Raw genomic sequence first — 16,779 nt, 5'->3', positions numbered from 1 at the left:
TAATGGGCAAATTGGGATAAAAACAAATCTTTTCCCCATCAGACAACAGCTGACTGATTTAAGATACTTGCCCACCCCCCATTTCGCCGTCTCCGAAGTCACATGACTTATTGATCACGTGTCTTGAAATACGGCAAAATGCCAAAATCAATCATTATGATTATGGGCGTTCTCTGTGACTCATTCTGCTAGTGTTTTGGTATTTTCTTGAATATAAATTTTGTGTCGCAACACCACATTGTGCACGAGTATTAACATTCATCCGGAAAATCAGTTCATACGTTGGTTTGCTGTTCAATCAAGTGATAAAGTCTTCGACTTCGAGTGTACGGTACTGTGTGTTTGTGAGAAATACATGAAATATGGGTAAGCTTAATACTATTCATTGCACTTCTGTGTATTAACATACGTACTATCAGTATTATCATTATATCACTACCAGTATCACATGATCATGAGATTATAAATAATGATGATGATAACGTCCGGACCGTATTTAGCTATTTGAAAGGAAGTATTCTGTGCTGGCTGGCAGTGGCATGAATGAACTTGCTACTTCCATGGTAATATTATCATTTGACTTTCAGTTTCACTGCATGCAGCCGTTACTGGCGTAGTCATGTTAGTATACAAATACATGCCTATGAGTGCTAGTATACAAATATTACATGCCTATGAGTGTGATAGTATACAAATATTAACTGTCTATGAGTGTGATGGTCGAAATATTAATCACGAGGTGAAAGATGGATTGTTCCATTCCACGAGCGGAACGGCGAGTGGAATGGAACAATCCATCTTTCACCGCGTGATTATATTTCGATCATTACACAAATATAAGACAGTTAATATTTGTTTTATATCACTCATGCATAAATTCCATTACTAAAATACTATTTAAGGTAGGAAATACATTTTTTCATCAACATAACAGACTGTGCCATATGTTTTGCCGTGATATAGGGCCTACTTCACATTTTGGGGTCCACCCCATAACTAAATCGGCGAGTCCAAGAGTCAGCGCACGGCTTGGCGCAGGCGCACTATGGCAGAGCACTATGATGGTATACAAATATTTATAACTGTCTATGAGTGTGATGGTGAAATATAATCACGAGGTGAAAGATGGATTGTTCCATTCCACGAGCCGGAACGGCGAGTGGAATGGAACAATACATCTTTCACCGAGTGATTATATTTCGACCATTACACGAATTCAAGACAGTTAATATTTGTTTTATATCACTCATGCATAAATTCTATTACTAAAATACTTTTTAAGGTAGGAAATACATTTTTTCATCAACATAACACCATGTTTCGCCGTGATATACATGTACATTACATTTTGGGGTCCACTCCATTACTAAATCGGCGAGTCCAAGAGTCAGCGCACGGCTTTGCGCAGGCGCACTACGGCAGAGCACATGATGGTAAAGACTATCACACGGAGAGGGTGATAGTAAAAATGATAAACGGTAGGCTCAACCAATGAACTGTCTAGAATTTATGTATGAGTGATATAATAAAGACTATCACATGGAGAGGGTGATGGTAAAAATGATAAATGGTAATCAACCAATGAACTGTCTAGAATTTATGTATGAGTGATGATATAATACAAAATATATCATGAGGTCAAATTTTGACTTTTAGATAGATCAGTCAAAATTTGACCAAATGATATATTTTTACTATTACACAAATATTGGCATTCCGGCATGTAATATTTGTTTTATATCATGATATCACATGGTTTCTTTACATGCCATGCAATATGTTTTGTCAAATCCATGACATGAAATAAAATTTTCTGATCATATCATTTGGGATTCGACTGCGATCTTATGTTGCCTATTTTAAAGTACAACACGATCGCAAGAGCGCTCCATGGACACAATATTAAAATAAAATGAAAATATTAGCCATGTAGGCTATCACGAGTGAGTTGCCATGGTTGGAATTGGAACTTTGATTCACATAATTTCATAACTGTGTTACACATTGTCACCTGGGGCGTTCATCACACTTGCTTGCAGGACTACAGACACATGTAGATTGTAGCCACAACATGCATTGCATGTTCAATGATACGATACATATAGGCGACTGAGGTGTAGTCAGTGGTGTAACAAGCGTTGGTAGTATCCGGGGCAAGAAACAAAATTGGCGCCCCTACCCCCCCCCCTGAGAATATCTTAGACGCGGCTAGCTAGGGGTTGTGGCGCCCAGGGCTAAGCCTATATAGGATACATAATGCCACCCCCTGGAACGCAAAATTTTGGACAAATGTGACCATCCTCCACAACTAAGCCCGGATGTCGCCAGTGCCACTATATGCTCCATTGAACTTAACAATAAACAATAGGAAACAAAAGATTTATTGACTGTTTTATTGATTTTTCACTACTTAAATGTCAAGTACTATGGACATGATATACATCATTTTAAAGCTAATTTCAAGCAGAATATTTTGTTTTAATATCTCAAAATGATGATTGGCGACTTCAGGGCTCAGTTGTGCTGGATGGTCACAAATTATATTAAAGGCCTACCACTAATTAATTTTAGTTATTAGAAGTTGAATATCAGTCTTAAAATGTTCTTTCAATTGATTTTGTGCTGTGAACATTTTGACTGCATTGGTCGCCCCATAAGGGTACGTTCCCCCCCCCCCCGCACCCCTAGTTACGCCATTGGGCGTAGTCCGATTTTTCATTACCATTTTCTATCCTAGATTGGGGCCTACCATTAAAACAATACGATTCCAAACAGCAGTTTTGATATGAGAAGCAGACAATGTGTATAAGGGACCATTCACAAACACTTGTTAGGGGGGGGGCCTGATGCAAAAATATTTCATCACAACCATTTTTCGGGGCCCCCTTTTCAGATCTTAAAAATTTCAGGGCCCCCCTTTTTTATTTAACATAAAAATTATAGGTCAACCCCAGGTTTTAAAAGCATAATAAACTCAAATTTCCTGGGAAAATTTTTGGTCAATTTTTCAGAGCCCCCCCCCCCTTAGGAGGGTCAAAACTTTTAGGGTCCTTTTTGCATCAGGCCTGCCCCCCTAACAAGTGTTTGTGAACAGTCCCTAATAATGCCCCATATGATACACTTTCCGTGTTTTTGTTCACACCATTTTAATGAAACATCACTGAGGTATAATTATGAAATTTCTTCCGATACCAAAATCTTAGTTTTGATGAATAAAAATGGGGATGAAGCTGTCAATCGGGTCACAGACTTTAAACTGTAAATCAACATTATTATTATTACTTTTATTCTGCCACTGTTTTGAACTGGTAGATTTTCATGTGACATGAAAATTCACATTTTCAGTTCAATTCAGTTTGAATTTAATTATTTCAGTAACTGTGTATGTATGCTATCTTAGGAAAAGTATGTACATATCAGGGCTCGAAAAAATGTTTATTTCCCGGGAAGCAAGCTAAATTTCCCACAATTTATAGCATTTTTCCCTCAAAATACGGTTCCAGAATTTCCATCCAAACACCAACATTTCCTGGTCATGAGCTTCCCAAATTCCTCACTTTTTCAAACCATGTACATAAACAGAGAGGAAATTCCACTTGGAATCCAAAATGGCATTCTTTTTATGTTTTTGAACTTTGTGTGCACATTTTGCTGAACCATGAAATGGTATCAGCCTATATTAGTGTAGGCTATGTTACTTACTTACTGACTGACTATCTTCTGCTCTTCTCCAACGTGCCTCTTTAGCTCATGGTTAGAGCGTCGTGCTAGTAATACGAAGGTCGACGGTTCAAATCCGGCCGAATGCACTGGGTTTTTTTAATGTGCACTGGCCTACTCTGGTGAAAGATTAAAATTTGTTCATACCCAGAGAACTTAAAGAATAATAATTTTCAGTAATGTGACTTCGTGTATTTGATATAAATATGCAGTTCTTGTGCCTTCCGCTAGGAATGCAATGAACATCATTCGAATCTAATACCTATAGAATATCTTCCGCTCTTCTCCAAGGTGCCTCTTTAGCTCAGTTAGTTAGAGCGTCGTGCTAGTAATATGAAGGTCGCCGGTTCGAATCCGGCCGGATGCACTGAGTTTTTTTTTTTCGATGTTTATTTGCACTGTCCTACTCTGGGGAATGATTTTTCTAGTTTCAGTAAAAAACAAACAACAGTCTTCATCATCCCTTACAAAAATATAAAGGGTGGCCAAAATCATGTATATGGCCATGCATTTTAAACTGGGTACACCAAAAGGTAGATAGAGCAGTACTTTTTTTTGTACTTTTGTGGGAGATTTTTTGTGCTAATTATGAATATTTTTAAGTCAATGGTGTCACCTACTTCTAAGACAAATTACCTATCAATTTAAAGCTTTTGATAAGACCTTTGTATTGATACCATAACATTTTATATGTAGCATTTACCATTCTTAAAGCCATTGTGTAACATTTCCATAAAAAAAATAGATAAATTAGTATTTCTTTTCTTTAAAATGTTGGCTTTTATTGTCAGATATGTCCCCTTTTAATTTTGAGCTGAACAACTGAGGTAAACTAAAGAAAATTGGAATTTACTACATGTGCAATATACCAATTCATAATATCCTTATATCCATGTTTGATATTCTAGCCATATGACTATACTACTTGTATAATGAGCATCATTTTTACTGATGATGAATAAATGATAAATTAATTGAATGTCATATGAAAAAAAAAAAACATTAAAAACCAAAGCAAATGGAAATAAAATCATTTTAAGCGATGTACGTAAGGTACATTATGTGCTTTTAGTATACAGTTCACATTGTCCTGATTTTAGTATACAGTTCACATTGTCCTGATTTATGTAACCTTTAGGATTCTGTAGTGAGCGTTATGCTGTATATAGTTTTTAACCTATTCATGTATTATATTAATTGTTTTTGCAGACCAACTGAGGTGTTGTAGTACCATGCTGTTCTTCCTGACTGGTTTTCTCACATACTTAGTCACAGGTAAGTTTTATTGGTAACCAGCTTGAGATTATGAAGTCAATTCTGATTTTATTAGAGACTTGTACAAATGTACTATACTATTTTAGAATTGCCATTGATACAAACATTGCAAAAGAATAATAAATAATACAAGTAAGCATGGTAATTCAGGAAAGAAAGTCCAAACACAGTATGCTTTTCTTTCCTGAATGCACAGTCAATTTTCATAATTTTTATACAAAAATGAAATATGTGACCCCTCGGCACAACTGAGCCCTGAAGTCGCCAATCATCATTTTTGAGATATTCAACCAAAATATTCTGCTTGAAATTAGCTTTAAAATGATGTATATCATGTCTATAGTACTTGACATTTAAGTAGTGAAAAATCAATAAAACAGTCAATAAATCCTTTGTTTCCTATTGTTTATTGTTAAGTTCGATGGAGCATATCTCAATAGTGGCACTGGCGACATCCGGCTCAGTTGTGCCGAGGGGTCACATATATAAAATACATGTAAATTAGTTACAAAAACGAAATAATAATAATAATAATGTTAATTAATACCGGTACTGATGACAAATTGATAATGATTATAATATCCAATAACAGTAGGGGAGATTGGGGTTAGTTGGAACGCGGGGTAAGTTGAAACATTGTATTTTTTTCTGACACAAAAAATTAATTTGGTAAAATACTGGCACCTAGTAATAATAATAATAATAATAATAATAATACACAGATTTAGAGAGCGCTTTTTAAATGAAGAAACAAAGCGCTATGGAAAAGGAAAAATGCAAGAGGGAGGAAACATTAGGTGAAAAGGTGAGTTTTTAGGTTCTTTTTGAAAGTTTGGACATTGGGAGAGTCACGAATGTGGGAAGGCAAGCCATTCCATAGAACAGGGGCAATGATGGAAAATGCTCTGTCACCAGCCAACTTGTGGGATCTTGGAATGGAAAGACAAGTGGCAGCAGTAGAGCAAAGAGTACCCAGAATGACGGGTGTGAAGGATGGGCGACAGGTATTCAGGTGTAGATGAAGCAAGAACCTTATAAACATGGACGAGAGTGCGGAACTGGACACGTTTAGCAACTGGAAGCCAGTGCAGACTATGAAGCAAAGGAGAAGTATCGTATATTTTGGTTCTCTGAAAATGAGTCTGGCGCACTTGTTCTGGAGAAGCTGTAGGCGGGTGAGGTTTTTCTGGGAGATGCCATTAAGCAAGGAGGAGCAGTAATCAATCTTGGACAGGACAAGAGTCCTAACCGCATTGGTACACGCATCAAAACTTAGGAATCGCCTAATCCTCCAAATATTACCAATCTGCCAGTTCAAAGTTTTGGACAAATGTGCAACATAACTGGACATCTTCATGTCATGGTCAAAAATGACCCCTTAATTCTTTATGGATGAAGATACAGAGATCTCCAACCCATCCAAATAAAGGGTGAGATGCTTGAGATTAATGTAGTGATAATCAGAAGAGGCAGTAAAAACTCAGTCTTCGCCATATTGAGCTTGAGCTTGTTACTGGTGAGCCAAGTTTGTAGCTCATGGATGCAGTTGGAAAGTTTGAACAAGGCACAAGCTGCATCACCGGGATGGCAGGATTAAAGGTGATAATCAGCTGATCATCATCAGCATAGAGGTGATATTGGAGGCCATGATTACGAATAATGTTCCCGATGGCATGAGTGTAATAGGTGAACAATATCGGGCCAATGACCGATCCCTGGGGGACACCATAAGGCAGATGAACCCTATCAGAATAGCATCCCTTCACAAAGACCTGACTACTGCGATTTTCAAGGTAGGACTGGAACACTCTATGGGCATCACCAATGATGCCAAATTCTTGGCTCAACCGCTGCAACAGAATACGGTGATCCACCGTATCAAATGCAACAGTCAAGTCCAGTAACACCACAAAGACAGCCCTGTTGTCATCAATAGCTCTGAGGATGGTATTATGAACAGCCAAGAGTGCTGTCCCGGTGCTTTGCGCAGCCCGAAACGCAGACTGCAAAGGCTCAGCCAGTTTATTGCACTCAACATACTCGGTGAGCTGAACACTGACAACCTTCTCAATCAGTTTACCAACAAAGGCCAGATTGGAGACAGGCCGGTAGTTCGAGAGCTGCTGTTTGTCAAGGGACACCTTTTTTAGCACAGGCGTGATGGTAGCCCTACGTAGTTCAGCAGGAAAGCAGCCAGAAAGGAGGGAGTTATTGACGATCTTAGTAAGAATAGGGAGAAAGATATGGATATGTTTCTTTAACAACCAGGTCGGGAGGGGGTCTAGGTCACATGACTTGGAGGTCCATGGCGTTATTATTTTAGATAACTCTTCTTCAGACACAACTTCAAATTTGTCAAACGAGCATTGCAATGTGCTAGATGTAGAACATTGAGAAGTGGTGTTTGAAGAGGTAGCATGGACAGCATCAACATCAGCACGAATTCTTTCTACTTTACCAATGAAATATTTACAGAAATCATTAGCTAATGTAGCTGGAGAGCTACTATCAGGAAGGTCACGTGAGGTCTTATTCAAAAGAGCATTTATAGTCTTATACATGTCCTTAGTGTTACAATTGAGTAGCCTTTCATTATAAAAAGATGCTTTCTCTTTGCTAATGGTTGTTGCAGCTTCCCTCTGGGAATCAATATAGGCTTGACGATCCACTTCAGTCCTTGTTTTACGCCAGCGCCGTTCACTCCGCCTACGTAAGCGTCGCGCATCCTGAACAGTTTGATTAAACCATTCAGGTTTGATGCGAACGGTACATGGTTTTTCTTTGGCAGGTGCATGGGTCTCAAGTACTTGGCTACAGGTTTTGTTATAAAACTGGACATGGTCTACATGTGCCTCATCCATGGAATCATCAGTGGTATTGAGCTTGAACACAAGGTCTTCCTCAAAAGCAACAGGATCAATATTGCGGAAATTACGCGCTTTGTACACATTGGTGGCTCTGACAATTGACTGCTTCTTAAAATCAATGTCACAAAGTATGAGAAAATGATCAGAAACATGAACAGGGTGGATGTCATATGGCTTGACAACATGATCATTCTCTTTAACAATAACCAAATCCAAAGTGTGTCCCTTAACATGAGTGGGCTCATCAACAAGTTGCTCGAAACTAAGAGACTCAAGGATAGCAAGCATAGATTTGGTGTCGCTTTCATCGGGCATGTCCATATGGATATTGAAGTCGCCCAATACCACTGATCGTCCAGGAAGGAGGTCAACTGCATTGAGAAATATCTCAAAATCATGAAAGTATTGAGGCATTTGCTTTAAAGATGATGATCTATACACAACAACAAAGTAAAGGTTCTGGTTCTTCATATAAAATAATGAATGTTCAAAAGTGTCACTTTTAGGTAGTTTCTCTTCGCAGAGTTCGAGACTCAGTTGGCTCTTGAAAACACAGGCAGTTCCTCCACCGCGATGGACAGAGTTACGGGGTACACCCACAAATGAGTAACCAGGAGGACACATTAGCCCAGTGATGACACGATCATCAGAACGGAGCCAGGTTTCCGTGAGGAATAGGTATTAGTAAGGGTCATCCACCAAATTAGCAACAGCACTGATGCCCCACCAGTGTTGGCTTGGGAAAGGAATATCTGTTTTTTGACTTACTGACTAATTTTTATACCCCTCAGAAAAGATGCGTTATCTCCATGTTGTTTGAAGATTCATGGGATTATTTTTTGAGTATCATAAGCACTAGTAGTAAGTCCCAGAATAATGTTAAATAAAAGTTTTATTGTATTTCTTATTTTGTGTAATGAACTTTGAAATGTAAAAATAGGCATCGGGGTTAGTTGAAACTTTTGAGGTGGGGTTAGTTGGCACGTGAAAATCGCATAGAAAAATATGGTTAAAAATTTGACTTTTAAAAAATTTGTAACATGTTTACCATTTCTTCAATATTGCTTTAATATGGTTAAAAAGCAATAATACAAGCAAAAAGTGCACACAGAAAGTACATTTTATAATATTTTAGGCTTCTCATATTTTGGTCCATGGTGACACTCGTCACCTTGTGTCCAAAGTATTGACCTGCACTCCCACATATTTATTTATTCATTTTTTTCACACTGATTGTATAAAGGGTGCCTTCAAGGGAAGTATAACCCTAACAACACAATAATAATAATTTTGACATTTTTACCAGCCGTGTTTCAACTAACCCCACCCTATGTTTCAACTTACCCCAGGGGTGGGGTTAGTTGAAACACTTTTTTTTCAAATTTTCAAATTGGATTATATGAATAATCATAAGCAGGTCCAATAAAGTTTAAGGCTGTATTTGTAGCATGTATGTATATGTTTATACTGATATGGTTAGTGTTTCTTGAAAGTAATCGGTTTGCGTTAAAAAGACGATTTTGTGAAAAATGTTTCAATTAACCCCAATCTCCCCTACTTATTAGTAGCAGCTGCAAAAGCTGGTACATGTTCTATTATGGCAGTCCTTGACAATTTGCGGTTTTTGACACACGTTTGTAATTGTATGCACTATGCTGCAGTCTAAGAAAATTATCTGCTTCAACAAATAAATAGGCAAGAAAAAAGATCAGTTTGTTTTCTGTAAGTGACCAGAAAATCTACATGCTAAACCCTTAGGCAGAAATGTTACAAAGAAAAGTTGACACAAGGAAACCACTGTACATTCATGCATCATATGTGATGATGCAATCACCCCAAGTCATATATGCGCAGAATCACTCCGAGTTAGCAATTTTCTTTGTATGCATGCAATGCTACATGTATAATAGTGCTGCACTTGCATTACACAGATAAAGAAAATTGATATTTCCGGCAGCTCATATTAGCCTGTATTTAAAATTTGGGGCTAAAAAACATTGAGATATATTTTTGATTTTTTGTAACAACTTAACCTGTTTTTAATTTTGAAATGGGATTCAACCACATATGCTTAAAGCTGGCTGAAATATAATGTTATTTCCCTGGGTTATTTCATGAAAAGCAACATACTAAATCTTTGGAAAATATTATTAGTAATGATAAAAGTACCATGATTCTTAGTAGACCTGTAGACAACCTAATACTTATTAATTTTATTTTATATTTTCTTTTCTGTTCTTTTTTTCCACAGTGTCGGGTCTAGAGTGCTATTCATGCAACTCTCTGGGTGTTAGCAATTCAAATTACGATGAAGCCTGTGTAACATTTGATAAGACTAAAGTAGGGACTGAACCCTGTCAGATACCTGAAGGCAAGTTGGTAAATGCCAGAGCTTCAAAGGCTCTGTCACAATTGACCCACCACTGTGTGAGTAAATTATATTGATTGCAAAAGTTAAAAGGCAGTCCATGTTAATTAATAAATAACTAAGCAAATACTGCTTTTTGACTTGCTAGATTCTTTATCATTCTTCTCCTAAAGTAAAAAGACGGTACATGCCGTCGTCTGCTTCACATACTGTCGTATACCAAAAGGCTACCTTTTTTATTAACTCTAACATGGCTAGAGACCACCGTCCAATTTCTCTCTCAACAAGTAAATTACACAGGGTTGTTTGATTTAATCACACTGATTTAAATCATTGATTTAAATCACTCAATTTTTTTTTAATCACTGATTTAAATCAACTTTTTCCATTTTTTACCATTTTTGATAAATGTAAGTTATTTTCTTTCTTAAATTGACTGATTTACTTCATTCCTAATGATTCTACAACTTTTGGATACAATCAAGGTGCAGAATTCAGCAGGTTTTTCCCTGTGATTTTACCAAATTTTTTCTTTGAAATTTTCACATGTAAAAACATGATCTGATTTTTTTGTAACTACCTGATAGGATTGTGCATGTGACTAGCATTCCACTGGTACCCTTTTGACTTTGTCATGGGGTATAGTGGTTCTTGGAATGAAAAAAATATTAAAAAATCGATTTAAATAAAAAAAATCTGATTTAAATCAAAAAAATCAACAACCCTGAAATTACACAGTAACCTATTTCAAGGATCTCTAACATCCTCATCTGTCTTTTGACCAAGTTTTAAGACCAATTAGGCAAAGATTAAAAATTGGACCCATCCATGACCTTTGACTTCAGATGGTCTTCAAAAGCCACCCCGTAAACCTCGCACCCATGGCACCAATCTATCTGAAATATCATACAGTACTTGAGTTTAAGGCAAAAAGGTCAAAGTTGTTAAGGGGTTAGTTTTTTGGGCCACACAGGGGTCAAAAGTGAAAAAAAACACTCTGATTTCAATGGAAATGTTGGGAACATGTCAAAACTGGTAGTAGAACAAACCCTTAGCACTTCAAAAATATAGGTGTCATTAAATCCCAAAAGGGGAGGGTGTAAACTAGGCCCTGTTAGATCCCCAACTGAATCTTTTGTTTCAAAATCCAAGACTTTAATGATTGATTGAGTGACTTATTACTTGTCTAATAAGCTATCTATCTATTTTGTTTATTTCTTCAGTTGATCCACAAACAGCCACTGGAAACTACCGAGCCTGTGCAGTGTTTGACAGGAATGCAGTCCCACAAAATGGTTGCTTCAAGGCAGAAGAAATCCCCAATGATGCCATAGGAACAGTCTTCAAAGCATTGAGTCTCATTGGTGCTAGTGAATCAGTAGATGGGACCACGTGTTACTGTTCAAAAGATAGGTGTAACGGGGCAACTACTTCAACAATTAGTTATGTTAATTTGATGGTATTACTTGTGCTATGTGTTACATTTATATGGAGTATGTAAAAGAAATATATCAAATGAAATGTAGGTAGATTTTTTTTGTAATTTTATACTCTTTGTATACATTTCTGAAATGGTGTCTTGAAAATTGTTTGATAAACATGTTGCATGTTATTAAGCAGGGCTTTCACAACTTTTCTATCAACTTGCCATTGGGCCCAGATTGGGTTATTTGTAAAATGCACTGACCCATCAGGAAAAAAAAAATTGGTGACTTCACACGAGATTGAGTTTCGCATCAATGTGCATTCATGGGATCCACATCAATAATAACAAGTGTTTTCACAGCACTCAGATCCGCATCCGGGAATTTTTCACATACTGAGCATGATTTTTGTAAATGTATTACAGCGCTTTACAGTGCGTGTGCGTACAGAGTGCTTGTGTTGTGTGTGTGCAGAGTGCTCATGGTACGATGCAATCTGCGAACACTGTCTCGAACAAAAGGAGATCACATTGATCCGCATCCCAGGATTGAATGCGCATTGATACAGAGCCTGCTTTCCATGTGGAGTCCCCATTGTGGTGTTTTTCGCCACCAATCAACTCGTATTTTTAAGTTCACAGGTAAACTGGGTTTTTTTACTGCACAAAAGAATATATACCAACCCTAATCATTATTATGTAAAACTTCATATTGCATCAGTCCAAGGTGTTGCATTTGCTTAAAACATGCTTTCATTATATCTGAAAGTAGTTACAATTAAGTCATGCAAGATTGTTAATACTTTTGTATAATGCCAATTCTGCTCAAAGCAAATCCAGAATATGACAAGGGAATACTACCAATAGTTCCATTATTAAGCCAAATGTCTGTCAAGTTCAAACTGTAAAAATCATCAGACGAATAAGACAGGTTTTCCTGTTAAGTTTGGTACAGCTATTCCAAATCGTTAACAAGAAAAAGTGCACGTTATTCAAAATAATGAACATTTTGGTAAAAATAGCGGGCAATTGGACACTTATGATTCATTTCCATTGGCCCAATGGAGGTGCAATTGTTAGCCCTCCCGGGCAAGTAACCGCATGTTACAACTTACCACCTGCTTTTGTAACTCTCCAATGTGCCACTGGGCAAGTGCTTATCTGAAATAAAAACTTTTCTGATAATTTGTCAACAAAATATTTTGGGGTGCATTAATGGTCTGAAGTTACACTGAAAGGACCAAAAGTAACCTTAGTTACGGTACCGATTATGACACATTGTATCTTGTAAAGGGCTGTATGTGAAATTATCTGCCCATTAGTCAGCCATAAAATTGTGTAAGGGTGCAATTTTTAATTAATTTACTAACAATTTACTTCCTTTTATGCCATGGTTGAGGTTAACTTTTCTATCTTGCATGAAGAAAAAAATTGTAACATACAATGTTATTGTCTTTAGTCATCATTGTTCAGGACTTGATTTATATAATTCTTGATTGAACAGTGTGAACACTTGCTCAATTTTAAACAAGTTCTATGTTTTTGCATACATTTACCTCTGTTTTTTTTGTTCTGACATTGGGCTATTCCAGATGAAATCCATACATTCCCCAATGGAAGACATGTATGACCTTAATCTCTGAAACAGGGGTGAAGATTTCAAAATGGAGTCACCTATTCAGGTAACTCATTTGAAAATCTATACTTTCTATGTGAGAGATTAAGGTTGCCTTCCATAGGGTGTATGGATTTTGACTGTAATAGCACATCGTGACTAGTGTGAATGTGAAGACATTCCAAATATCTCTTGTTATTATGAGATTTACTTCCATCAGGTTTGCCTCCCCCCAGTAGTATCACAAGTAAAACATTCTATTTTTGATGATTGCATGCAGATGCTGCTTTTTACTTTGTAAAACAACTTGGTAGTCACACACTTTTGGATTTTGTGCCCATTTGGGTGGGGTTTTTTTAGTTGCTATGAGGATGATACATGAAAGCTTATGACAAGGGCATCCAAATGGTGGTCACTAAGTTTTGGATTTAGCACCCAACTGCACACTTTTTTTGTTTAAGGTGATATGAGGATGAAACCTTTATCAAATGAAAGCTTATATAGCAATGGCTTCCACATGGGGCTTCCACGCGGTAGTCGGCAAGTTTTGGGATTTGGCATCCAATTGGGCACATTTTTATTTTATTATTTTAGATTGTATACAGATGAGAGACATCAATTAAGAGCTTATAAGCTTATAACAAGAGCTTCTACATGCATGGTGCCACCAAGTTTGGATATGGCACCCAATTGGGCACTTTTTAACATTTTAGGTGCTAGGAAGATGGGACATTTTTCAAACAAAAATTTATAACAGGGGCTTCCTCCGTGGTGTTTACCAAGTTTTGAGCATCCACCTCAAATGGGCTGTAAAGTTGGCTGAGCTTGTTTTGAGATATGGTCCATTGAACCTCAAAAAAAAAAAAAAAAAACAGAGGATTTCCAAACTCTATTACTGATTGTTACTACCTTGCTAACAAGCAAAAGGAACATGTCATCACCATCATAACAAAAGTTTCTCATTTGCAATTTTGAGTTTTGTTATGAGGGTGATGATGTGATACATTGTATATTAATGTAAAGCTTATTTTGAGAAAAATGTTGATTGTCCATTTTCTCAAAAAGTGAAAATGCCAACATTACAGCACATTACACACATTAGAGGTGTATGGTCACCTTAGGTTTTAAGCTTGGCTTGAGCAATGTGCCTGAGCCTGGTCCTGTCTGGACCCAAGCGTCTATCTGCCGGGCCGGACTAGTTAAATTTGGGCATGTGAATTTGAAGCATTGGCTTCCCATGTAATAAGGTAGTGTCTAGTTTTTGCAGATCATTGCATTTTACTTAAGATTTGGATTTTTGGTAAATCCCATAAGCCTTTGCAGGTAGACCTGTGATGTCATCATTTGACATCACGCTGATCTGCACTGATGCGCACATCGTTTAGCGAACATCGTTATTTCACATTGCAAGTCGGCTTGATGTCAAATTACAATATCTCAGGTCTACTCGCAATGGCTTATGGGAATTACCAAAAAGATCAATAAAGAGATTGGGCCCATGCATATTTTACTGTTTCAGTGATTACTGTTGTCAGAACTTCTTCAGAGTGAAAACTTTTAATTGCTCTGTAACATTTGGAAAGCTTTGTTTTAAAAAGACAGAAATTTTTTTTTGTACTATTTTGAACTATTGAACTTATCCAACTCTGTTTAAGAACAAATCATGAAAAATAAAATGTATATTTAAGGAAATTCTGAGTATAAAATGATGTAAATATGCAGTAATAAATACTTAGCTTGAATAATTGGTGCGTTTGATGTATGCAATGTTTAAAGTATTGATTCTAAAAAAGACTTTATTTTTGTCAATATTTAATTATTTAGCTAGAAATGACAGTATTGTACTAATTTACAGTGGAAATTGTATTTGAAACAAATTTATAGTATTTCTTTGTAATAATTGCTGTAATTCTGCAGGTGCCTATTGTGCTATTCCGGTTGAAATCCATACACCCCAATATGACTTTAATATCCCACACAGGGAGTGTGAATTTCAAATGGGGTTACCGGATTCCATTTTAAATCCTCACCCGTTGTGTAGGAGATTAAGTCATGGATTTTTATTTTATCAGTATTGAAGTATTTGGCAAAGCATTTATGATTATGACAGTATTTAGCTAGAAATGGCAGTATTTAGCTAGAAAGGACAGCATGTAGCTAGAAATGACAGTATTATAATAATGTTTAGTGGGAAATGTTTTTGAAATACACAAATAGTATTACTTTGTAATTTAAATCCTTACACACCTCATATGCTGGTTTCATACTTTCGGGTGCTTGCAGTGGTGCTTCATCATGCTGCTTGTACTTTTCTGCAAGCGGAGTAGCAGCATGACTTAATTGACTATGAAAGCCAATGTTGCCGCTCAGCACCGCCAAAATATTTTCCTGCTCTCGTACATCAGAGCAGCACGGCCACTCCCGAGTTGACTTGAATTCAGCTCCTAGCAATCTACCCTGGAGTGATTGATATATTATCGGAAAGTATAAAACCAGCATAACTTATGGAAGACATGACATTAATCTTCCACACAGTGAGTGTGAATTTTGAATGGGGTTACCTGAATGGATGACTCCATTTGAAATCCACACCCCTTGTGTGGGAGATTAAGGTCATGTCTTCCATAGTGGGTGTAGGGATTTCAACTGGAATAGTCCATTGTCATATTTTGTAATGTCATGCAAGATTATATAAAGTACATGTGTAAGTTTTAGATTTTTATTTTTATAATTATTAAATATCATGTATAGTGTATTTCTATTGAGAATGTTTCTTGTCTTAAGGTGGTACTACACCCCTGTAGTAAATTTGTGACTATTTTTGCATTATTATCAAAAAATAATAACACACTGGTAACAAAAGTTATGTATATTATTGGGGCAAGGAATCCAATTACTTCACTGAAATTTCAGTGATTCAAGACAAGCGGTTCGTTATTTATGATTAGAAATGAGGTACATCCTACTTGTACCTTATTTCTTATCATAAATAACGCCGCTTGTCTTGGGTCACTGAAATATCCAGTGTAGTAATTGGATTCCTTGCCCCTATAATATACACAAATTTTGTTACCACTGTGTTATTAGTTTTTGAGAAAAATGCAAAAATAGACACAAATTTATCGAGGGGTGTAGTACCCCCTTAAACAGGTGGCCATCCCAAATGAAAGTCAGTTCTGAGTTTCCTGTAAAGTGTACGTGCTGAGGCTTGTGGATCAATGTCTAGGCATTGTGCCTGTGCGTGGCACACTATAAATCACTGCACTTGTTTCCCCATCACATATGTTTAGAAAACAAGTGAGGCAAGTTTTCCATTATTCCTTATCATGCTTATTTCCACAACTTTAATTTTCTTAAATCATTGTCTTAAACCCTAAATAAAGACACAAAAAGGCCAAAAAGAGCATCAGTGTGGCACACTGGTTAACGTTAACTGAAAACACAGAATTTACTTTGCTTTGACATATAATTATTTAAGATTCATGTTCGTGGCGAGTAAAGATCAAGCCAT

At 36.8% G+C, this 16,779-nt stretch overlaps 1 protein-coding gene across 1 annotated transcript; it reads left to right on the top strand.

Moving 5' to 3' along the window:
- Positions 1–143: 143 nt before the first annotated feature.
- Positions 144–16,040, top strand: LOC140170065 (uncharacterized). Its single transcript, XM_072193386.1, has 4 exons — positions 144–366; positions 4,930–4,995; positions 10,114–10,289; positions 11,454–16,040. Exons 1-4 carry the CDS (start codon positions 363–365, stop codon positions 11,562–11,564), a joined length of 357 nt encoding a protein of 118 aa, XP_072049487.1. The 5' UTR covers positions 144–362; the 3' UTR covers positions 11,565–16,040.
- The last annotated feature ends 739 nt before the right edge of the window (positions 16,041–16,779 follow it).

The sequence above is a fragment of the Amphiura filiformis genome, chromosome 14 (genome assembly GCF_039555335.1).
Source record: "Amphiura filiformis chromosome 14, Afil_fr2py, whole genome shotgun sequence".
Classification (NCBI taxonomy): Eukaryota; Metazoa; Echinodermata; class Ophiuroidea; order Amphilepidida; family Amphiuridae; genus Amphiura; species Amphiura filiformis.
The sequence above is the reverse complement of the archived record's forward strand: the minus strand, read 5'-3'. Positions and strand labels throughout refer to the sequence as shown.